Below are 24,799 nucleotides of genomic sequence, written 5' to 3'. Positions count from 1 at the left end.
TTTTCTTTTTTAATCGTTATTTTTTTCTACCCTGGTTTCAATAACTCATCAGCGTCAATACGCACCAAGATAAAATAAAAAAAAAAAATAATAAAAACGGAAAAGGCACATGCGAGTCCAGTGCGCATAGATAAGTACAAGAAACACAGGCTTGCTGCAGAGTTAGGTGAGCACCAGGTAAGTACCTCAAGCTTATACGAACTGGTGCCAAATCGCAATAGACCGATCTCACCAGGCAGTTTGATTACGCCACCGCTGCCGCAAGGCATCGAGGGAACTTTAGTATTCCTGCACGTGCGACAACCCGGCTGGAGCTCTGCGCGTGTGGAGCACGAAACGGCACGAGCCCTCGCATGCACGGCCGCCTGCCTCCTGTGAACTAAAGTTATGGCGGCGACACGCATGCGCCGAACGCTTGGTGAGATATGTCCATTGTAGTCCAAAACCTTTCAAAACGGTGATTCGAGAGCATGAACAGGGAAGAACTGTTTGCTACAACCAGACATCGATCAGACGCTCGTAGAAAGCACGTGCAGATAAAAAAAAGAAACACTCCTCACTAAAAATGAGTCACAGGGTAAATAGTGAATTGGTAGAAAATCTATGAGGAGCTCCAGTACGCTAATTACGGGTGTGTGACCGATTCATTCAATTGTTCACGCACTGGAAGCACGTCTGGGATAACCGAAAGTACTCACGGCGATGGCGCCGTCCATTTTGACGACAAGATTACGGACACGAATGAACAATTACACAATAAAGGTGCTCAATAGCACGACTGGAACCACCTTCCAGCAGATATCGAAACTATACCCGATTATTTTCTTCGCCAATCTTTGTCTACATTTCTGCTTGATGAGCCAACATGAGTCATTTTATTTTGTTTATTTCGTTCGTAACAGATATTGCATAAGCTTTTGCCAATCGCAGTGCATTTTTTATCTTTAAATTTCTTACCTCATGTTTTTTTGTTTTTTTTTGTCAGTTCTTTTTTTTTGCTTTGCCCCTCTTTTCTACAATGCTTCGGCACTTAAGGGTATGCGCAATAAATAAATAAATAAATAAGAAAAGGTTTACTCTCAAAACGAAGGAAATACTTGCTTATCTTGATAGCCTGAGCGTCGTGCCTCCCGCGGCCAGACAGCGAGACCGCGTGACAGCACACCGGTGGCATGCAGTCACAAATGACAGCGGAAAATAGTAGGAAAATCGGGAAACGACCACGTAGCATAGGTAGAGAAGGGTACTACAGCTGAAATCTTCGAAACCGGCGGTTGCTTGCGCCACCCTGTACCCGTGCCGTGTACTTTACTACGACGTGATTGAATGTTGCCACCCAAGCTCTCGTTTCCCGCTAAATCCAATGTCGTTGTAGACATTTTTTGTTTTTAGATTTGAGTCACTTTGGCACAGTGTGGCGCAATTTCGACCGATTTCGCTTTTTTGGCGCACCTATGCCACAAAATCCGGTTTATATCAAAATGGCGCAATTGGCGCGGATGTCACACCCCTGATATCCGGAATTGCGTGCGATTGTTTTTAACGCTTCGCCGAGTCGCGTGAACTGTTCGTGCCGCAGAGCACGCGAGCTCGGCCGCTCTATTGTGAAATCACGGCTGCCGGAGCGGCGTCTATCGCCGTTTCAATCAGACGAGCGCGTCGTGATGAAGCGAGCAAACGAGCAGGCCAGCTGATAAGGAAGGACTTGCGTGCGCACTGCACGGTTCCGCTCCGGTGTTATCCGCGTGACGTCACTTTCGTGACCAAGTTTTCGTGACATCGAGCTCCCAACTTTGCACCCCCTTCCCAGTGCGGAGAAAGACATAGTTCTACGTCAAAAGGTCGTCCGAGTCTATCGCGGTAACCGACGGGTGTTCCCCTGCGAAAGCCACTTCTCCGAACACACCGATGCGACGCGGTGAAGCTCGACGACCGCGCGCCCGCGCAAGGTGGTGGAGGTTGTCATCTCAGCTACACGCGGGAGAGGCATCTAGCTGAGATGACAATCAAGTAATCTCATCAGAAGCGTGAGACTCTGGTTCTGTCTTATCCCAGCAGTCGCCATACAACCATATTATAAATATTTCTCCCTACTTCTAGCTCCGTGACATCGCCGACATCATCGTCTGGAAGTTCAGACGATGACGTGGCCAACGAATATGGCGCAACACTTCCATCACTATTAGTTTCACCAGCGAGAAAGTGAAATCATTTTTTGTCGCTATGCGGCACCAATCTCTCGGCGCAGTTTGTCGCAGCAATCGCATTACCTCTCGCATAGCATTCTTAACTAGAAATGTCAGTCAGGAACTGATATGCATAAATGTATGTGTAGATTTACATTTAAATATTTTGTTTTCTTTAAATGAACATAAAAACATGTTGCTTAATTGGTTATGTATTATACAAAAAAAAGCTCTGTGGACATCTTGTAAAAACGAGTTTACAATACAATGAAAACGTTAATAAAATTAAACATATTTTTCTTTTGGGCTATTACTAAGAGATATAGCTGTATAGGCTCACCTTTTTTTGTTAAAACGTTGTCTAAAAATACGATCAATTGTTTTGCAAACACATTCTAATTTTTTAAACATTTAATGAAAAGCTGTAAACCAGAGCCAGAGTTTGTAGACAAATATCTTTCCGGGCCTGTCTGCAGTTTTGACGAGTGAATGACCCTTGCACATTTGAACTGCATCAAAAAGGCCACTTTCTTGTACAAATGCAATTAACAGAAACTTTTAGCAGGAACATATAAAAGCGTTCTCATTTGTAAATATTGCGACCCTCTATATGAAACAGCACTGTCGAATAGAAAGAACAACGAAGTTTCTAAAGGGGTACTCTGGCCAGGGCCGTAACCAGGGGGGGGGGGGGGGGGGGGGGTTAGGGGGTTCTGACCCTCCCCCGAAATTTTTTTCTGGGTACGGCCCTGGCCGGTGCACTGGCAGCCAGCCGATTTTAATCTCCACCTCTGCGCACGCGCAGTGGCGCCGGTCGGCTACCGGGTACCAAACCGGGACCGGTTCTCCGGTTTGCTGTAACTCTCCATTATATGCCACCGATGCACATGATTCATAGGCGAAAATAAGACAACAGACACTTTCAAAATGGCCGCCGTTGTCCCCGGAAACCCCCCCCCCCCCCCCCCCCCGAAATTTTTTTCTGGGTACGGCCCTGACTCTGGCGATCTTTTTTAGCTACCTCAACTGACAATGTTTTCGGAACCACCGGTCTTTACCTTTTCCGGTATGCTATTTAGTATTGTGAAATTCAGAATACTTATTGTCAAATCAGCAAGTGAAAATGAAGCCAAAACCAACATTCAAATACACCCATGCCTTTCAGTGCCATGATGTCAGTGGAAGGTAGGCTTGTAAGTAGAGCAGGCAGTCTAAAAATGGACTACGGTATGCTGATCATTTGTTTCGTGCTGCTGCACGGGTGCTGTAATCAGTTGGGAACTTTTTCATAGATGGCTTGCACATGACGTCACTCAGAAAGTGCTCCAATGACCACCAGAGAAGGGGAAAAGAAGGAGCTGCCCTCTTACCAGGATCCTCTTTTGTGCCTCCCAAATTTGTACAGACGTCGGTATTTTCTTCCCAGAAGATTAACCTGTCACTCAAACTTTCTACCAAAAGCAGCTTCCCTCTCTTCCTCCAACATGGTGCTCAAGAGTATGTGATGTGATGCCAGTGCAAGCCACGTATTGTCACCAGTAGAGACTTTCACTTTGAAAAACATGGTTAGGACCATACTTGTAAATTCAATATCTTCGGGAAAAAAAAAGTTTTGGCCCAATAGACCCTTCTCAGAAAGCTGACAACAGTGAAAAAAGCTAGATCTGGCTGGGTTCACTGAGCAGTGGATCCAATCTCGAAGGATGCTCCCTTTTTGTTTACGTTGCCCCGGTACGAGTTTGGTGGTGTGGTGAGGAGGGTGTGGGTGCAAGACAACTGTCGCTTATTTATCACGCCCTGAGAAATTCTTTCTCTTTTTGCTTGGAGTAAGAACATGAGACTGAGTGGTACCATTCATCTATTACAAGTGAGAGTGGATTAGTTCCTTGAACGTTCTTTATGTGTTCCAGTGACGCGCTCACAGCCACCTTGTTGTGAAAGATAAGTGAGTGCTTGTGGCTACGCAAGTCGGAAGGGTGGCATTAGCATCATCCTGTTGTTCTATTGTCTACTCCCGATCGGTCGCGAGCTTATGTAACACACATTGCACAGTTGCCAAACTCGCTAGAAGATTGCACACAAAGCAGGTAGGCTGCATGTCTAGAAGCAGTTTTGCGAAAGCAGTGTCTCTTTCCGTTTGCCTGGATGGCAATAGCACATCATCTGTGTAGACTGGTTATGTAAAATCAAAATTTGATTATATTGCAATTCTCACTGGGGTGACTGGACTGTTTCTAAGTTATGCAACTAATTCGACCATTTCTGCACACACAAATGATTGAGACCATCTTGAATATGTTTCATTTTTACCCATAGTCTCTGGGATTTTATCATGCCAAATTAAGTATCTAGATTAAAATCTGTTGCACAAAATTAATTTTCATTTATATTGTTCACTAAGTCGTATTCACGGCCGAATAATTTTCTCAAGCCTTGTCGAACATATTTGCTAAAAGGACCAATCCTCAGAAAATAATTGGAACACATATTAACTACCAAATTATTGTAATAACGGCACTTTGAATTGTACTTAGCAGTCTGAACGCTGTAATCAGCTGTATAAATCTGCCACACAAGAACGCCAGGCCATAATTTTACCTATCTTTCGTGTCCATGAACGCAACTTCCAACACGAATAAAGGCATATTCAAAACCTATCGCCACACACTTTTCATGAATAACAGCCGTAACTCTATCTGTAGTGTATCAGTCTCACTTGCCGATCTTCGTGTCAAATGCCACATTGAATGGGCAATCGCTACCCCAATCACAGCTCACTTTAAGCCTGGATATCACTGCAGAGCAAGAGAAATACGATTTTTTCTCTAATTCTGGCAAACGAAACCACTTTCCATCTAACTTTGCACAACAAAAAAAGACTGTATTGTGATTAGTTTGGCAACACTGAAATGTGCGCAGACTGGCGTGATGCCATCCAAGATGGCGTCATCGGCTAGTCGCCTTTTCATGCGACAGATGGCGCTTTTTTATCTAAATGATATTTGGGTTACTCTTTCAGCAATATTTGTTGGTGTGCTTAGAAAATTTTCACGCAAATTAGGGACTATGAAAAAAAACGCCCGAGTACCCCTTTAACAGCCTGCCGCATTGTCTTGAGATATATTGCCGCAGTCAATAGCTAGTTGTTTTGTTTTCACACCCAAGGCTTTAGTATATAAAATGCTCTAATTTGTCAATCTTATCCTCTTAGCAGACCCCTGGCTGAGCCAATCTCAGTCCATTTTGTTATTCATAATATTCATCAGCTTAAACTTTGTGGGGCTGTTTTCTCACTTGGGTCGAAAGAAACCTCCCGGTGGTCTCAGAGTAGCAACCAACATTTTCTCAAGAAATCTAGCCTGAAAAACCTAGTCTTTTAGCAAACATTTTTGCTAAAATGGTGCTTTGCAGGAGAAATTTCTTTTAGCAAACATTCTGTGATAGCATAGCCTCGAAGGAGCTAAGCAAACTAAGCAAACATTTCGCCAAGACTCTTTGTCATGAAGAAGCTAGTCTCCTAGGAAACATTTTGCTGAAAAGCTTAGTCCAGAAGGAGTCAAGTGTCTTAGCAAATTTTTTGTTAAAAATCTTTTGTCCTCAAAGCACTACCGTAGATTACCGCACATCCGCCCATTCCACATTAAGCGCCCATATCCAAATTTCCAAGATATGAAAAAATATGCACCCTGCATTTATATGTAAAATTGATGATCGGACAAGCGCCCATCTTCCATTTCTTCGTGATTATCTCTAAATTTCGAGTGGGCGCTTGCCCGGTATTTTACGGTAAGTCTCTTAACAAAACATCAGCTGCCAGTCTGGGGCATAGAGAAGGTCCTTTCACAAGCTCTTCATACCAGCTTTCACTACATTCGTGTTCTGTTCTGATTTTTCTCACCAAAATAAAACGAGACAGAGTGTTTGGCGGCAAACATCTTTCTTTAGTCTCTAGAATGAATTTGCCAACTGCCTTCCTAGCATCCCAAATACACCTTGCTGCCCCTTGGGACACTGCTTGGGTAACGCCTTCTCCAGATGGCAACAGCACCACATTTGAACAGGCTGCAAGGGCATTCCCATGCTCCATCTCATAAACGTCTGCAGTTGCAACAAATGCAAAGGGTGCGGGCACACTCTCAAATGATAAAAAAGGCCCATACGACAAGGCAGTTTTAGGCGGCTTCGCTGGATGGGTCTTTGACCCATTTGCGAGACACCGAAGCGTTATCTAAGGTAGGAAAGTCTTACTGGAGGCAGTGTAAGTGAAGCACCTCCCTACCGTCCTCATCCTCTCATCGACCATTAGCTCTTTCTCAAGCAAGTTAAAACGAGATGGTGCCGGTGTGTAAATAGCACTTACACTTCCACCCTTGAACTAAGCAGCGGGTTTGGTAGCATTTGCGAGACTATGCTTACGCATAGTCTTTGGAAGAATAGTCGCTTTTAGTGCTCTAAGATGTAATTAATTTTTATGGTGAAAGGATGAAGCGTAAGAAATTAGGATATATATACTCGGACCGAAAGTATGCCAGGGCTACCCGGCAGACGGCGCCAACGAGTTTATTACCAAACAAAAAAGGGGGAATAGTAGAAGCTAACCAGGTTCGCACTCCTTTACCCCTGTCCACACCACAGATGTTTGCGAGATGGAGCACGGCCCCACATTCTTTTAAAGTTACACACGAGATGTTGGCTCAGGAGCCCGACTGGGGCTTCCGGATGACATGGGCGCAGTCATACTTCCCGCGCACCACCTTCAGCTTGAGCCCCGGCACGTCTTTGGTCCTGGCCCGGTACACGAGCACCACGCTGTGCTCCTGCAGGTTGTGCCCCACGCCCGGGATGTAGGCCGTGGCCTCCTTGCCGTTGCTCAGCCGCACCAGGACGCACTTGCGGTTGGCCGAGTTGGGCTTCTTGGGCTTCTTGACCAGCGTCTTGATGACCACCCCCTTCATGAAGGGCTTGTTGTCCAGCGGGTGGCGCCGCTTTTTCCGCGGGGGCGGGGGTCCCGCCGCGTTCAGCACCTCCAGGACGGGGTCATAGATCAGGCCGTCGTGGCGCTCACCCCGGATGCGAACGTAGTAGAGGTGGCGCACCGGCTGCACCTGAAGCTGCTGGGGAGATGCGGACAGCACGCCTCGCGACAAGAGGGAAGGACGCGCTGGGGGGAAGAGGGTGGCGGCGGAGGCCAGGCCTGCGAGAGGAAAGTGTGGTGCGTAGCGTAGAACGTGGAGTTAATATAGTGATCTAGAGGAAAAGGCCCCGCGCATTCTGGCCCCTTTGGAACAACGATGCATAGGTGCAAACATCGGTGGTCTCAGTGTGCCATCCCAATGCGCCCAAATTGCTGGCGACGCCTTAATTTATACAAAAGAAGCACAAAACCATCACCTGTAAGGTCTGCACCTAGTTCGTTCCTAGCTTACTTCGCAAAACAAAAAATAAAAAAACACCAGCACTGCGCATTTCATAAAATTTAAATTGAAGATCACTCGAGCAACTTGAATTCAACATGACAAAACAAACACGCCTAGCCTATCGTCCGCTTTCCTTCTTCACTTTTCTGTCACTCTCCTTCTTATTCTTTCTCTCTGGACCACTGATGTCAGAGCTCAGGGTTTGCTGCACCCTGCCTGCTGCACCACTTCCACTTGGTGCATGCCGCCGTATTAGATTTACGAGTGCAGCCTATCTTAGAACGCACGTCGAAAGTAGATTTCCCCACACTTTTCTACACAAGTGTAGGCTGGTGCAGATAAATGGAATGACCCCATTGCAAACTAGTGTAGAGGACAAGAAAATAAAGAAGAAAAGAAAAGCTCAGCTGCCGTTTTTGTTTTATTTTTTATACTTCACCACCTCCATAATCGGCTCTAAAAAAAAAAAAATTTAAATGCTTCTAGCGAAACAACGTTTGCGAGCCCAATTTCAGGTACGCACGCTTGGATTTCGAGTTTTCTAAGGCGTGCCAAATGTGCACCTACCTCCATGTACTATTATGGGTGGTCGACGAATGAAGTCGAGTGTTCTTTTCTGTTCATTTTTTTCTTATTTCTTCATCGTAAAATATGTAAGCTTAAAAAAGCAAGAGACTAACGACAGCGTGAAGTAAGAACTAAATTAAAGTGGCCTCAAAAGCTGGAAATGTTTTGTGGACAAGGCAGGCAAAAGCAGCTAGCACTGGCGCATCAAGGCAAAGCGTAACTTAGGTTGGCGGTGCCGGTTCGCCATATTTTTAATGTTAATTTGTGGCAACTGTGTGCGTTTGCATTGGGGAAGGGGGATAGTTTCCGTGTTGACTGAATAGAAACAAGCCCATTCAAACACATCGAAATAAGAAAAACCAGCGTGCGTTCGGCGTGCTGCTTAAGCGAGATCAAAAACTTACATCTTGCAGGAGCAGAGTTTTGTAAGGTAAGTTGGGAAAAGAGCTTGCCGAGGTTCCGCAAAAGAAGACTCATTGCAGGTTACCTGGAATTCGGAGAAAAAACGGTACAAAATTAAACAACTGCACCAGCGTTGACCGGTGCACACACGATCAGTGGCAGTGGCCGCTACGGTTTTAGAGAAAACAGCAATTGCAACTGGCCCGCGAAACACGTTTCGTGATCAGATCAATATCTGTTTTCATGCAGAAGAGCGGTGGCAGTAGCTAAAGCTACCACAAACACGACGCACTACTTACCGCTGTTACAGCAGTTGATCAAACGATCAAACCGGCGTAGTGGAGAAAAGTGGAGGCTGGTGGAGGCGACCATTAACGAATTGTACTGATGGCTCGATAAAGCCAAGTTCAAGCTCGATATGAGAAAGTCGGTAACTAGTGCCACCTAGCCAGGAGTTGAAAGTGAAAAATAATTGCGAAGAAAACGGGGCACCAACCTTAGGGCAATAATTTTTAGAACTTAAAAAGATATTTGTGTTCTCCATTTTTTTCTTCCGCCAAGTTCCAGCTAAAATGTTTAAATCGTTCAAAACATTTCCCAAGCCAATACTGCCAGCCAACGTTACTGCCAGCAAACAGCAGTATCCAATCCAATCCTGAACTAATATTTTGAAAGAAGCCCGCGAGTAATAGGGGACCCGCGAGCGCCTTTGCGGCAGTTCAGGTCGTCTGTTTTACAGGGCTTAAAGTCTGGGGGTTCTCAGAGGGCCTCAGACCCCCAATTGATTTTCATGGATGGTCTGAGACCCTCCTCCACAGCTTCAGCATCAGAGGTCGGCATTTTAGGTCGCCCTCACTCACCCTCACCCTCACAGCCACACTCACCCTCACAGCCACACTCACCTAAGCCCCTCACTCACCCTCACCCTCACAGCTACACTCACCTTCAGCCCTTCACTCACCCTCACTGAACCTCACGGCCCTCACGCACTCACCGCCCTCACGCCCCTCACGGCCCTCACGCCCCTCACTCACTCATGGCCCTCACGAAACTTACCGCCCTCACGCCACTCACCGCCCTCACGGCCCTCACGCACTCATAGCCCTCACCGCCCTCACTGCCCTCACGCCACTCACCGCCCTCACACACTCATAGCCCTCACCGCCCTCACGCACTCATAGCCCTCACGCCACTCACCGCCCTCGCGCCACTCACGCCACTCACCGCCCTCATGCCACTCACTGCCCTCACGCCACTCACCGCCCCTCACCGCCCTTGCGGCCCTCACACCCCTCACGCGCCTCACGCGCTGATGGCCCTCATGCCACTCAGGCCAGCTTCAGATGGGGCATTTCGCCCAGAAACTTTACGTCGCAACACCAGCAACACGGGCCGCCCACGATCACACGCAGCAACCAATTGCTGCAATTTGCCATCGTCATCATAAAATTTTATTTTTCTTGCACTATTTAGACACAATTACGCGTTATAAACGTGTTCCTATGCATTTAAATCTCGTTAAGAATACTAATGGACCTTCCTGAAACAGTTTATTTCCAAAAAACGATAGATTTGAAACCAGAATCAAGTCTTTCGGTGTCATCACCGGCACGAGGTATCACGTGAAAATTTTGCGTCCGATTGGATGCAGCCGCTTCAAACGTATTCGAATTGCTCCGAGTAGCTTGCTTATTTCGAGAAGGACCCGATCTCAGCAATTCGTGTCAATCTAGGGAAAGCTAGAGAACAACCCGTCATTAACACCAAAATTGCTGAAAAAGATGCTCGATCTAAGGGGGCCTCACGCTCTCACCGCCCTCACGGTCCTCACATACCTCATGCACTCACCGCCCTCACGGCCCTCACGCCTCTCACGCCACTCACTGCCCGCACGCACTCATGGCCCTCACACCCCTCACCGCCCTCACACCACACACGCGCTCATGGCCCTCACGCCACTCACCGCCCTCACGCCCCTCACGCACTCATACCCCTCACCGCCCTCACGGCCCTCACAGCCCTCACGGCCCTCACTCACCCTCACACTCATGAATTTTCCTGGATCAGAAACTCACTCACCCTCACCTCACCTGTGAAGATGAGGGTGAGTGAGGGTGAGTGAGGGCCCTCATGAGTGAGGTTTGCCGAGGTATGCTCAGCATTAGTGGAATTAAAGCCCATATCTTGCAATAAAATAACTTGTTTTCAGAGATGACATTTGGGGATTAGCAATTTGAGGGTTGCAGGTACAGCGTGGGCAGAGTCAGCAGTGGGGTTCATTTTATGTGCATCTACTACATCTCGCCAGAGCACTTCCCCCAACCCCACCCCCACCCACCTTCTTGTAGCGACCCGCCTCAACTCACGGGAAACTTTAAGCAGTTAGGAACAGATTCTATAGCAGAGTGAAGCTACAGTGTTTCCCAAAGACTTCGTTGATAGAAATGCAAACGATGAAGCTTGAACATCCAATAACCTTGCAGAAAATCATATAAGCTGGGGGAAAAAAATTGATATAGAAGGACAGAACACATTATGCGCCGTCAGTGTTCTGTACTTCTATGTTAAGTTTTTACACTATACCAGTGGTTCTAAAGCATTGATGATTCGCTGACCCCTTGTGAATTGGCGGATATGATGGAAAACCTTGTTCGTTGTGAGAGGAACGAAAAGTTATGGTTTAATTACAAAAATGATTTAATAAATAAATATAACTAAGGGCTAGTGTGGGATAGTGACATACACCCGAGAAAACTCGCTCGAAAATTGTAACGTTTCTTCTCAATCTGAGACAAGTTTTATTGCTGGGCTTGACTGATGAGGATGGGCTTCACGGACCCCTAGAATACCTTCCCGGACCCCCATTTGAGAACCACTGCACTATACTAACCAAAAGTTTAAATAAGCTATGTTGACATATTGTTTGCATTACTAGTCCAACAGTGTCTTCGTTTGTTGAGCCCATTTCAAGGTAAATCGGATACCTCGAGATGAACAAGCACTTTTGGACTGCCAGTATTTTTATGCTGGCAGTCCAAAAGTCCTCTGAAGGAAAGGCAGAGCAGGCCTCAAAACATCAGGTCCCCAATTAGAGCTCGACGGGACGTCCCCCACTTTTAGTTATGCTCACATTTGCATCTGGTCATCCGAGGTGAACAAAGCTTGTACCATTAATTCAGAAAATAGCGCATTGAAAGGGTCATGGCAAGATGGAGTAGGCTTCTCGAAAACTCAACTTTAAGAATAATGTTTAGCCTCGTGGCATGTTCACACACACTGCTGCGCACACTAATTAAATCTAGCAGTGATCTTGGGTATGCTTTAAAACTTGGGCAGCACTAGATCTTCACCAAATCCTTTTGTACTGCAGGTTACTTCTATGTATTACCTCCTTTCATTTCTCTTCCAGCCCTTGAATGAAATTATGCATATGCATAAACTATTGGTCCTCGTTTGGCCAACATAGTACCAGTGCTAAGTTCCCTTCTTTATATTCCAGAGAATAGAATTAGGAAGGGTATATTAACAATACAACAAACACACAGCTCAAGATCGATTTTGACACATTTATTCACCCCCATTAAATGTGGGGACATAAAAAATAAACTAAAACAACTCAAGTACAACCCTGCATATGGTTTCTTCAATGTGCATTTACAATGTGTTTCATTCATATTTACAAACAATTTTATTTTTGTTTTTTCGTTAGCCAGCTTCCAAACTGGTTTTAGAAGGGTGGCGGACTCCAGGATGATGCTAGGACTGAAACGCCTCTGGAGGTATGCCCCCTCGGACCTGCGAGCATGGAAAAATTTTTTATCAGCAACCGTTGCGAAGTACGTGGGAAACACTATTTCCTACAAGGCAGTTTCATGAAGAGCCTTTTCACTTCCAGCGGGGGCGGGGCACGTTCCGCCACATTGACGAACAGTATCCACCACTTTCCCGATCGGTTTGCATGCAGACGATTAGTCATTGGCGTCGTTTTCGGTGTTGGTGAAACGCACAAGCATGGCGAGTGGCACCGTCATGGTAAGTATGAGCGGGGACGTATTTGGGTCAGATAAACTCATGCTTACTGTACTTTTTTTTCTTTTCGGAGTCACCACAGCAGCCTGTACCGGGGCCATTCAAACCACCAAAGGACCAATTTCTCAATCGCCATCTTAAGGGGGAACACCGATCTTGGAGATTCCTTCCTTATTTTTCAGCCAAGCCCGATGAAACAGCAAAGAGATGTTCAGGCTCTCGTGCTGATTTCTAATATCCGTTTTCTTTTTTAATTAGTAAGTTACTTCTTAGGATGATGATAATTAACCAGACTTTCCAGAGGCAATAGTGAAAATCCATTTTTAAAAAAAAAGAATGTTTTAACCTATGGTCAGACACTACAAATTATAAAGAATACAATGTTGGAGGCACTTTTCTAGATTGAACCTTTATTAGTGACTACGACACATCAAAGTTTAGCACTCAATGTGTGGCTACCGAGCAATGAAGCAATAGACCATTTGCTATATTCCCAAGTGCCCCGGCCCGCACTCGAGGAATCATGGGACGGTGCTCCTTCAGCTCCTTGGTGATCGCTAATTTCGACCAATTCCATAGTTACACAGTTTTTGAGCGTAATTCTGAGTCACCCTGAACAAGCGACTGATATACCCCAAGGACCTGTCATATCACTTTTAAACTTTCTTGTCAATGTCAGCGTTTTTGACACTGTGCATGCGACCGCCTTTCAACCTGGCCTGAGCTGCACAAATCTCTTACAATATTATAATTCTTGTGATTGTTTAGCGGGAATTGCTTAAAAAGCTGAGAATTCACAACAACAAAAACCAAGATTTAGCTCGGACTCAGCAGGGCTGTTTATAGCATTTTTAGCGTCTTTGAAGCTGTATGAGAATGATAATAATGTAAGACATTTCAGATTTCTACAGCCCATCCAGGTTGAAGGGTAGACAGCATGCACAGTATCAAAAACGCTGCCATTGAGGAGAAATTTTAAAAGCGATACGACAGGTCATTGGAGTATATCAGGTGCTTGTTCAGGGCGACTCCGAATTACGCTCAAAAACTGTGTAACCAAGGATAGGGTCGAAATTACCGATCACTCAGGAGCTGAGGTAACACCGTTCCCATTATTCCTCTAGCGTGGGCCGGGGCACTTGGGGGATATTGCCAATGGTCTATTAGTTCAGTGAAACATTTTCCTACACTTACATTGAAAAATCTGCTGCTAACACTGTATGCTTTGCACACTTAAATCCACATTGCTAAGAAAAGTTATATTTCAACCTGCCCTAGATGCAGAGACATTTCCCCCGAAAAGTTCCGATCCCAAAAAATGTGAGTTTTGAGAAAATGTAGTTTCAGCATCAGCTTACTGTGCAATTTCAGTCCCACACAGAATGGCTCAAATATTAATCTTCAAAATAAAAAACTATCCAGAAAACAAGGTAAAGTATGCATCTATACAGCAGAACCTCATTGATGTTTTCAACTCATATGTTTTCCTGGCGTCTAGCGCTTACAAATGCTGGTTCCATTGAGCTCCCATAGGGGTATATGCATTACTTTTCCGTCTGCCTTCCTCGCTTCCAAAAACTGACGCCTGAAGTTTTGGGCCAACTCCTTCCTTTTGCTTGGCACTGCCTTTTTTTCACCTTTTGCCTGCCTGGACGGACGTGACCCTAGACTGGGTTTGGAAAGGACTCGCAAAATCCCATTTACCCCTGCCATCTCATTCTTCAGTACGCATTTCTGTTGTACTCGCTTACCATGGTTCTGCTAATTTTGTTTAGAACTAATTACTAGACTGGCAGCAAGAATAATCAACAAAACTCTCACTTTAAACCGAAATCAGTGCAAAAGTGGCTGTGCCTTTATAGGTTCGCATTCCTCGATTACAATTTCAGGTCCAGCCAGTGCCGGAAAAAAAAAAAGACCCCCGCCCCTCCAAAAAAAAAAACACAAAACAACAACTTATATTTAAATAAATACGAAATGTTTTGAAGCTGTGAAAACCTACGTATAAAATGATTAAGTGAAAGTTACCCCTCCGTTCTGCCTATAGATTCACCGAGAGCACTGTCGGTCACTAGATTTTACCTGATTGTAGGTTTGTTTTACTACGATCTCCCAAGAAACGGACCAACAGGGTTCTACTGTATAAACACATAAAAACACACTTATCCTAAAAAAAAAAAAAAAACACACACACATAAAAACAACTTAGGAACGCTAGAATCTTGAAATCACCAGGTAAAAAGACCTATTAAAAGAATAAACTGATTTTTGCATCCAGTTTTGCAAAATATGAGACCTCTTCTCTAACTGGCCAGACTCATTGAATAAAATCAATTTCTTCAATATATGCCTACATTTATTTTACACTCTTCATCAACTGCACAAAGCAATGTTTCATGCATTTATTTCAGCACTGAATTTATAACTGCTGGTTGGGAATTCGAGCACCGAGACTTACGTTGAGTTCGGTGAACACTGCAAACGCTTTCTGAAGGTCCCAGCTGTTTTGTTCCAAACACCTAGAAAAAAAAAAAAAAAAAAGAGGAGGGGATATAGCTACTCAGCGCATTTCACAACAAGTAAGAATAGACCATAGTAGTCTTTGTAGCAATAGGTACATGCTATAGTAGTTTCTGTAACGGGAAAAACAAATATTGTCGCAAAACACAAATACAAAGACCCCCCCCCCCCCCCCCCCCCCCCCCCCCCAAAAAAAAAATTGCATGCACCCAGGGCGGTTAGGGCCGAAAAAAATGCATTCAACGGGTCTAGACAACCTCTTTTGAACTGGTAGTTCATTCTCTTGATGTTCAGTGAGCACCTGCCATCAGTTGCCAGCGGTTGTTTTCACGAATGCATTGAACGATTGAAATGCATATTGTACGATACTCTAACATATATTTGGACAGCTGCGTCGGGCAACGTCCGAGCCGAGACGAAACGCTCCACCCACCTTTCCGAAAACTGCCTGTTCATCCGCGTCTGTGCGCACAGCTCCAAGACGAGCCTCTCCTGTTCACCCATTGGGCTCGGCAGGGCCGAAGTCGGTGGCGCGCTGTCGCGCATTGGGAACGCCTGCAACACGAGGACGAAGAGTAAGTGAAACACGGTATGGTTCACTCAATGTTGGAGAGGTGAACAGCAATTAGGAGGTGTGGTCGGTGCAGTATGAATGAACAGAAGTGACAATGTGACAGGCAGATCGCGTTCGGTATCAAACTCACTGGAGCAAGCCCCTGCACTATGCAAGTATAAACGGCGAGTCCTTGGGAACCTTTGCAGAGTTGAAACATTCTCGATGAGAAAATCACTAGACGACCCGAACGAAGAGGCGCTAACTAGGACGTCATATTTTGCCAAATTTTCCGAGAAAATATACTAGCGCAACATTGGCATGCCAAATTTAAACGAAATATGAGAATAAAAAAAATAAATTAAGAACCATAGTTTTTTATTTAAACGATTTAGAAGTCTGCACGGTCGAAATTGCATCTAGCAATTATTGAAACTTTTTAAATTATTTAGTCTCATTTTCCTTTACCCTTATATGCAATGCTCTTTCCTTACAACAGGGCACCACTGTCCATAACCTGCCTTTACCCCGAAGTTTCAAAAATTTATGCTCGCATGCATCGTAAATTAAGGAAACTCTCCGCACCTTGGCCTGCTCCTCGGTTCCACCGGTGATGCACAGCGTCTCGTTCACTATGGAGAACCTGAAGAAGAAGCAACAGCATGAACAAGGGCAGCAAGAAAAAGCAAGGAAACACCTCATGACTATCACGCCCTGTTTTAAAAAAAAAAAGAAAAAGAGAACTATTCTCTTCTCTGTGTATCTCAAAGGCATTTCAAGCATGTAGCATTTCTAAATCCTCTGTGACGTCATGGTGCAATACTGTCACGCGACCACCGGAAAAGCACGCGGTTGCACATTCTTATATGACGTGACGTCCCCTTAGAGGCAACCGGCCACGAACATCGAAGCCCAAAGATCTGGCCCGATGAATGCTATGCAAAATTTAAATGTCTTAAAAAGACACTGAACCTAAAAATATTTTTACAGCAGAGGTGTTTATGGCTAGGGTTCCATGGATCTTTTGTGTGCGTGATTAAAAACTACGCTCGCACCGCACCCACATGCCGCATGTGCTGGCGTCTGCAGTACCGACTGTCCTGAAGCAAAAGCATGAAGCAACGACTAAACCTGGCAGAGAAAATGACATCACGTGACAAAAATTTCTTCGCTATATCTAGCGAATAACTGATGCGACGGTTCTCTAATGGGATTCGGCTTAAAAACGCCATCTGCATTAGAGCTCGCCTGAAGGGGAATGCCACACTCACCCTGCACCTTGAGGCACCACCACGAAGGTTCTGGTGAAGCTCTTGAGGGGTGGTAGCACCACATCCTTGTGCACTGCAACGACACAAAACCGATGAAACATTTACGCCAGATCAGGTGCTCCCATTCAGTACTGCCTCTGGGCTAGTCTAAAACGAGACAACTAGGGTGGAAATAGGGTAACTAGGTCATGACCAGGATTCCGCGCTTTTGCAGTTCATTTCTCGTGAAATTCGGAGGGTGTTCTTCAAAGTCTATTTTTCGCTGAACATTTGGGGTTGATCGGAGTTTTCTTATGTTATATCCTCAAATTCTCTGAAATTTGGAGTTCATTTTACCGTATTCCCAATTTTCAACCTTCAAAAGCAAAACAAAATAAATTCCAGGCACCATGACCTGTTTTCCTGAAGGAACCTCGAAGAGCTAAATGGCAAACCCCTTTCGTCAGTAGATTGAGATTTCAAAGAAAACTGAAGTTGCATCTTCTCAGGGCCACTGATCTTGAGTAGGATCTTATAAAGTTCATTTGTAAAACACCGTCTTTTTCACTTTTTATTTTGTCGTTGCGACCTTGAAAATCTGAGTTTTTCGGATAGATCCAAATTGACAAAACAGTTGCCAGGGAGTTTTTAAAATTTTTTTTTTATTTATCTGAATATATGGACCCTAGCTACAACACGAAGCAGCCGGCATCGTTTTTAAGACTGCCAATCTCTCCAATACCACCATTTGTCTTTCCTCCCTCTTTCTTCCTATGCTTTCCACACATACCGATAAACTCAGAAAAAGTTACTCCTTCCCGAGCTAGTGCTATCAAAGTCGGGAAAACCGAAAACAAACCCGAATTGGAGGTGCGCTCAAACGAGAAAAACCCAAGCCTCCCTGGAAGAAGTCTTCATCTACGTCCTGCATTTTCATTTTTTTCGTGGCGACACGGAGCCCAGTTTGCACTGAAATATCCGCGCTTCTTTTCTCCGGTACTGCAACCCCCCCCCCCCCCCCCTCCCCGCGTTTTTGTCTCCAGTTGGTACCTAGACGTTTCCAGGGTCTTTTGGTCACGCGCATGTTCCCTCGAGCTTGGGGAGACCTGTTTATAAGAGGTTCTTTTTCAAACTCGGTTGACTGACGGCCAAGGCCCCTGGTCTCAGTCAGCACTGGTGCACCAAAGCAACAATAGTGCACATACTGAGCAGTGCTTGGCTCCTGATTATGCATAAATAGGTGGCCCAGATGTGCTAAAAGAGTGCTCAAGTTATAAGATTGCTTCAATTGGAAGCAGAGACGGTCGAGGACGTTTGGGAGCTTGGGAGGGGGGGACCCGTGAGTGCAAGCTACGGGACATCTGGGTTTCTAGGCACTCAGTTTCAGAATCGCCCTGTATAGCATTTTCTCCGACGTAAGCCTCAATAAATGCATTCTTTTTCCTACACAAAAAACAGAAAGACCGCAAAAAGGGAAAAAAAACAGCAACAAAAAAACAACCCTTTGAAAAAACTCTTTTGAATCTAAAGGCCGACGACCAGACTCGAGATTCTGCAAAGCAGAACATCCTCCTCATCATGGGGCAGGAGGAAATGGGGCAACGGTGGACAGGGTAGAAGCAGGGGGAAAGTGGGAAGCGCCAACTGGTCGTTGGTCTTTAAAGGAAACCAAATCCCTACAACACGGAGGACACAAGACAATAAAGGGGACAGAGAGCACACGCCCTTCACTCACCAACACGTAGGACTCCGAACACGGCAAAGCACATCATTGTCGGCTGCAAAGAAGAGCGAAACCGAGTCACGCAGGGTGAATGCTCAAGAGTTTGAACGCAGCTTCACACGACAGCTCATTTTGTGAGTATGCTCGCAGACACCGAGCACCCAATCTCGCGCAAAAAAGGTAGCGACCATTTCCCGGTGCTCGATTTAAATTTCCATTTGAAGGTGCGAGCGTGTTTGTGTGAAAACAAACAAATGCCAAGTGTAGTGCATAGAAAGGGAGTGGCAAAACTTACCGTGACCAAGGGCACGTCGACAGTGAACGAAGAGGGGTCATGCTGGGTCTGTGGCATCTGGTTCAGGCACGACACGATGTTCACCCGCCCCACCTTGAGCTTCTCCCGTCTCGCCTCTGCATGAAACAATACCGGAGTGTGTTGACAACCGTGTGCTTAAGGCACATCAAGGGCACCCGTGCCGAAGACATGGACGCCAAAGGTACACATGCGAGTGTTGCCAGAGGAGAACGTTCCCATTCACATGTCGGTATAGCTTGAAACGTCATGACATAAAAAGAGATGGTTATTAAAGCCAATTTTTAAGATTGAACACCCCACCCTGCACAATAAACTTTCTCTAGCCTACAAAGATTGACGCTGACAGCCCCCCCGCTAAATTTTTGTTTATTTTTTGCCAGGCAATGTCGGAAGACTACCCACTCGATATTTTGCTACGGCATCACGCATATTTTTAATAAAGTAAAAAGAAAAAAAGAGAGACGTTTACAATTCTCTGTAATGCCGAATTAGAGCACAGCTCCTGAGGAGGAGGAGGGGAAGGTACGGAGGGGAGGGTATGCCCATCCTCCCCCTCTCCTCCCATTTAGCATGAAATTTTTGCTATATTTAGCATAAAAATTTTTCCGCTCAATTTAGTGAGGAAGTTTTCCGCTAAATTTAGCGGAAAAATTAGAGGCAGCCCGTTGCCCTACCTCTAATCCCGGCTAGACAACCCTCTATCTGTACTAGCCCTACATCTCCTAGTGTTTTAACCTCATGCAAGTGCTCCCCATAGTGCACGATAACCTTGGTGATGGCAAACTAATAAACAATATGATCATCTCCACTGCCCGAAACACCTTCTAACAAATTTATAAACAACTGTGCCTTAAACAGTGCAATCCATGCGTCGGAGGAGCTTGAAAATAAAGGTTGCTTCAAATTATTTTCCCCTCCTCCTCCAAAATGTTTCTTCCTGGTTAAATATGCCACGGGCGGCTCACCATAGTGGTACAACTTGAGGAGGTTGCGGCTGTCCCTCTGAAACTCCCGAACGTCCGTCCTGGAAGAAGAGGTAACCCGTCGTCAGAGGGGTCTTAACGAGTAATTGATTGGGCCCTAACCCCCGGTTAGTGGGATGTTTAACCCGAAAGAGCTTAGAAAAGACTTCACTTACTTGGCCATGGGGAGCTTGGATGAATTCATGGAGAAGATGGCCTGCACGAAAAAATTATGGGTAAGCCTATCACATTTCAAGTACAAAACCACGAAAAAAGCTACCATACTCGTTTTCACCTCAAGAACCATAGTAAAAAAAAGTCAGGCTCCTTGCCTAGCATTACTAATTTCCTTCCTTATGTAGAAAATTAAGATATGTGTAGGTGAATTTTCGATTATACATATGTTATCTAAACAAGATGTACACGTTTCAAATGCCGAAAGTATCTCTTTTTCGTCCAACAACGAAATCTTGTAAAGACTATACATCGCACGGTGCATGGACAATGCACAAAACTTCCTTTTTTCTTGAGGTGAAAACAAGCATAGATTACTGCTAAACTAAGTATTTTTTTTTAAAGCCATTCAGTGATTATTACTAAAAATGCAGTGTTATTTGTTAGGGGAGCTTTCTCTCCCAACTATTCCAATTCCCCTAGTTCAGCAGTACATTTGACAAGAAGTCAGTGGCCAAGCCATTCTTCCTGGCTGGTTCAAGGCTCTGCTACATATGAAAGCAACAATTGCCACAAATCAATTATTTAAATATATTTTTACGCCTAGTAACGAATGTCAGCGTATAAAAAAACTGTGAATAGCTCACATAACAAACTTTGGCATAATAATTGCAATTCCAGTCCCGCTGCTTTTTATATGGGTGAACATAGTCCCAGACCGCAATAATCACTGTATCACAAACATGAAAGCAGTATGCAAAGCATGCTTTTATGCTTTTGGATGTGTAAGCATAAAAGTATCTGCAAGAAATGTAAAAGCAGCATGAAAACACATGCAAGCAATGTAAAAGCAGCAATAAAGCAGCGTCAAAACAACATAAAAGCGGTGCCAGAGCATAAACACATGCACAACTAATCTAAAAGGCAGTGCGAAAGCATGAAAAAGCAACGGAAAAGCATTGTAAAAGCATGCAAAAGTCATGTAAAAGCATGAGAAAGTAACATAAAACCAGAGTGAAAGCATAAGAAAGCAATGTGAAAGCATGAAAAAGCAGTGTGAAAGCATGGGAACGCAATGTAAAATCTGTGTAAAAATAGTGTATCCATGCAAAAAGGTCTGACACCTTGCCAGAAGTGTCGTAAAAGGAGGACTCACATTGTCGTGGTATGCATCCAAGAGGCCGCTTCGGTCCTTGGAGTCAAAGATGGTGAAGTACCTGTGAGACAAGACGCCCGTCAGCTCTCTGGGGAAGTAGCTTGGCTTCCAGGGAGCCAGAAGAATGAAGCAGAAAGGCGACAACTCACTGCTCCAGGAACTGCACCACAACTTGCTTGACGTCCTCCGACGGGAAGTAGCTTGGCTTCAGAAAAAAATTGCGGGCAGAGAATGAGACATCTGGCATGAAAACACAGAAACCCCATCCCACAAAAGGGCGATAAAGGTCCCAAATGCTCCTTTGATTCAGAGACACTCTGTCAAATGCAAAAAAGTTCCGACAGCACATGATGTGGTCCTTAATGAACAGCACTCGCTATCGAAATAAGGTGCGATTTGACACACGCAAAGGAATTGTGAATGTATAAATAACTTTTGTTTTCTTCTTATTTTCTCCGAATGCCGACCTTGGCCTGCAGAACCTAACATATAAGAATGCAAATAAATACAATACGAATGCCTTCGTACTGGGGGTAAAGGGGAGGGGGGGAGGGGGAAGAAGTGTTACAGTAAAACCTCGTCAATTCGGATCTCATGGAACCAGCAAAAATGTCCGAATAACCCGAAAGTCGAAAAATCGAAAGAACAAAGAAAACAGTGCGAAAACGTTTCCCTTAGAAATACCTTTATTTTGAGAAGAAATCTGTTATTACCGCCTGCTTTCCGGACGATACTTGGGCGGAGACGGCAACTTTCCTTAGCGCGGTCGAGTGCTCCACCACACTCGCACTGCCGGAGCTACGCATCTTGTGTGCGGACAATATAGCACAGCAAGGCCTCTTCTAGTTTCGGGTGTACCACCTTCCACGGCCGCTTTCTTTTCGCGTTGAACTTCTCGCTCTCGATATTGGCCTCAATTTTCACGTACGTGGCCAAACGGCTTCTCTCGACGTCGTAACTTTCCGTCACTTGTCGGGAGACGCCGTCCTTCAAGGCCCTCAGTATTTCCACTTTCGTCGCTAAATTCTTAGCCTAGTACAGCTGCAATGGAAAACGAGTAGCACAACGGACCAATAATCAAAGCGGCAAAATCGCGACACCCGGCGCTATTTTTCCTGAGCGCGCCGATAGCGAGAGTGCCACTCACGTTGCATTTTTCAACGCGGGGGTGGCCGGCAAAAAAGTGAGGGATAAGATAGCTGTTAAAATGGCGGGCTCTAGGATCCCCGCGTTGAGGCATAAAACGTGACTGTCACTCTTGCTATCACCACACTCGGGAACAATAGCCCCGCGTGTCACAATTTTGCCATTCCGGTCGTCGGTCACTTGTGCTACCCTTTTTTCGTTGCAGCTATGCTTCTGCCACTTCCATGCCAGGAGAGTAACGCGCTGAAGCACGGCAATACAGGGCAAGACTGGTGCAAAACACGCACGGAGAACCGGAAGAGTGAAGAGCCATGGGGAAACCGGAAAAACCATGTATGCCCCTCGGATGGCTTTGGAACGGACGGTAGCTTGCGCCACCTGCCGAATTCGTCTGAACTAACCATAGCGTACCACATTCCCTCCGGATCAATGAGCGTTTGCTACCATTGACTAATACATACGTTTGACGGGACCAGATCGGCAGTTCAAATTATCCGAATTTCCGAATTAGCGGGGGTTGAATTAATGAGGTTTTACTGTAGAGTAATTTGTTTCAGCTTAAGTCCAGACGCGGCCAAAGGTACGAGCTGGTGCGACCTATCGGACGGCATCAAAAACGCACCATCCGTCACGTTTCTGTACGTGTTCATCATCGCTGAACCAATCATGAACAGAAAAACCCAGTGACTGGAGCTTTTGACGCTGCTTAATCGGCCCTATTACATCGTAGCATTGGCTGCGTCCCCTGCCACTGGTTGCCCCCCACCCCTGCCCCTGCCATTGGTTGCACACATTAGGCGAAACACAGCTGCATTCCATTGCTGAAACCCTCTCCCACAACCTTACTAGGGTGCAACCAATGCAACACGAGCAAGCAAGTCTATGCAGAGTTCCCATGTGAAGCTATCGCTTGAAAACGAACCAGCACCACTCCCCACCCCAATCCATACATAAAAGATCAAAGTCCAATACAGGGAAAGGAAAACAGTGTCCCCAAGAATAATCAAGAGGCTGAACCATAAAATTTTTTTTCCCAGAAGCTGGAAACCATTTTTTTTCTTCTGTCTGCAATTGTACAGCCCTCTTTGCGACCCGCTATGGGTACAGGAGCTCAAGGGAGGTTCCTTCTGCTCAAGGGAGGTTCCTTCTACGAGAAAAAGTAGGTAAGTCTAGAGTGCCTCAATGTTGCTTGCCGGCTGCGCCTTGCTAGAGTGGGGACATCCTTTGGGAGGGCAAGTGCCGCCTTTTCTTGTTTTCCCCCTCTCGCTCCCGGCCGCCGCCGCCATTTTGCCTCCCCGATCGGCTGCCGATGCACGCGTGGGATCGCTGAACTGGCTTGTTCTTTTGCAAATGCCGGGTTGCTGCGTGCCGCAGTGTTCGAATCACTCGACGAATGGGTGGAAGGTGTACGGCGTCCCAACAAACGCCAAACGGAGGCTTCTGGCGCTCGTACAGATAAAGCGCGACGACTGGGAGCCGAGCCGTTTTGTCGTCTGCGTGCGGCGTGAGTACCAACTTTGTTTCCTTGCAATCGCCGGGTCCTTTGCCGCGCAGTTGATTGCTAGAAGGTGTTATTTCAGGTCGTGATCAATTACTTCAGATTAAGGCTTCTTCGACTTGGTACTGCAATGAAGCGCCGCAAATAACTTCCGCTGGTCATGGTCGAGGAGCAGCATGGAAAGTGTGTGATTATTTTTTTTATTATTTTATGTGGATTTTATATCTGTGGATCCTATCCAGGCATCTATGTGTCCCGTTTTTTGTATGGTATTGTTGTACAGTCCCAGAAATGTTTTTATATATTTTTTCTATTACTTATTTTGGTAAGTTGGTTCGTTTAGGTGTGTTATCACTTTCTTTCTGGAATCTGTGTTTGGTTGTGTGTGATTGATTCTTTTTGAATTTAGTGTGTGTTTTATTTCTGGGTTTTCCTCTACAGGCATTTGCGAGTCCTGTTTTTTGTATATATCAAGCTGCTGTGTCAAATAAATCCTAGTGTTTGAGATCTCTTCGTTCTCTGCCTTTTTTATTTCCATTTCCTTAGTCTCGGGTCTTCATCATCAAATCTTACCCATGTTTAAACAATACTCTTAATTTTAATTACGGCCCTTATCTTTGCCTTCAAAATGTCAAGTAAACAAGTGTTGTAAGTAATGAATCCTGTACTGAGTGCACCACATAACGATCTCCATTCTCTCCACTTTAAAATTGCTTCGTAAGACTTCTGCACGTTGCTGATACTCTGTTGAGAATTACCTTCCATACGAAAACGGGAGCCTGTAAGTTAAATGTTAAGCCTTTTCTTATCTTAGTCCTCAGTACTTTAAACGTATCTAATATGACATGTTACTACCTAAAGATATTTGTAAACTAAACGTACATCTATTGATTTCTTTCG

The 24,799-nt window shown here is 45.3% G+C and overlaps 2 protein-coding genes and 1 long non-coding RNA gene across 3 annotated transcripts in view; 1 reads left to right on the top strand and 2 right to left on the bottom strand.

Annotated features, from left to right (window-relative positions):
• Positions 1-6,103: 6,103 nt before the first annotated feature.
• Positions 6,104-9,008, bottom strand: LOC8026683 (40S ribosomal protein S12, mitochondrial). Its single transcript, XM_029971467.3, has 3 exons — positions 8,872-9,008; positions 8,575-8,657; positions 6,104-7,380 (listed from the first exon to the last, which is right to left on the bottom strand). Exons 2-3 carry the CDS (start codon positions 8,645-8,647, stop codon positions 6,881-6,883), a joined length of 573 nt encoding a protein of 190 aa, XP_029827327.2. The 5' UTR covers positions 8,648-8,657; positions 8,872-9,008; the 3' UTR covers positions 6,104-6,880.
• Positions 9,009-12,118: 3,110 nt separating this feature from the next.
• The window catches only part of LOC8026679 (nuclear RNA export factor 1), an 87,346-nt gene continuing 74,665 nt past the window's right edge, over positions 12,119-24,799 (bottom strand). The window contains exons 14-24 of the mRNA XM_040498951.2: positions 21,405-21,460; positions 21,256-21,316; positions 20,102-20,142; positions 19,929-19,987; positions 18,943-19,058; positions 18,660-18,702; positions 16,946-17,018; positions 16,260-16,317; positions 15,555-15,676; positions 15,060-15,120; positions 12,119-12,367 (exon numbers count right to left, since the gene is read on the bottom strand). Of these exons, the coding sequence (XP_040354885.1) occupies positions 12,329-12,367; positions 15,060-15,120; positions 15,555-15,676; positions 16,260-16,317; positions 16,946-17,018; positions 18,660-18,702; positions 18,943-19,058; positions 19,929-19,987; positions 20,102-20,142; positions 21,256-21,316; positions 21,405-21,460 (729 nt within the window). The 3' untranslated portion in view covers positions 12,119-12,328. The remainder of the gene's footprint in view (positions 12,368-15,059; positions 15,121-15,554; positions 15,677-16,259; positions 16,318-16,945; positions 17,019-18,659; positions 18,703-18,942; positions 19,059-19,928; positions 19,988-20,101; positions 20,143-21,255; positions 21,317-21,404; positions 21,461-24,799) is intronic.
• LOC120851167 lies at positions 23,844-24,077 on the top strand. The gene is made up of 2 exons (XR_005718252.2): positions 23,844-23,905; positions 24,002-24,077. It is a non-coding gene; the product is annotated as an uncharacterized LOC120851167 (long non-coding RNA).

Source organism: Ixodes scapularis, unplaced genomic scaffold (genome assembly GCF_016920785.2).
Source record: "Ixodes scapularis isolate PalLabHiFi unplaced genomic scaffold, ASM1692078v2 PGA_scaffold10__122_contigs__length_95168666, whole genome shotgun sequence".
Classification (NCBI taxonomy): Eukaryota; Metazoa; Arthropoda; class Arachnida; order Ixodida; family Ixodidae; genus Ixodes; species Ixodes scapularis.
The sequence above is the reverse complement of the archived record's forward strand: the minus strand, read 5'-3'. Positions and strand labels throughout refer to the sequence as shown.

Bases quoted from the DNA above. Each gene is read 5' to 3' on its own strand.
- LOC8026683 (XM_029971467.3), bottom strand. From the start codon at position 8,647: ATGAGTCTTCTTTTGCGGAACCTCGGCAAGCTCTTTTCCCAACTTACC. The intron at 7,381-8,574 runs GTAAGTTTTTGA...TTCCTCTCGCAG, and splicing joins AAACTCTGCTCCTGCAAGAT to GCCTGGCCTCCGCCGCCACC.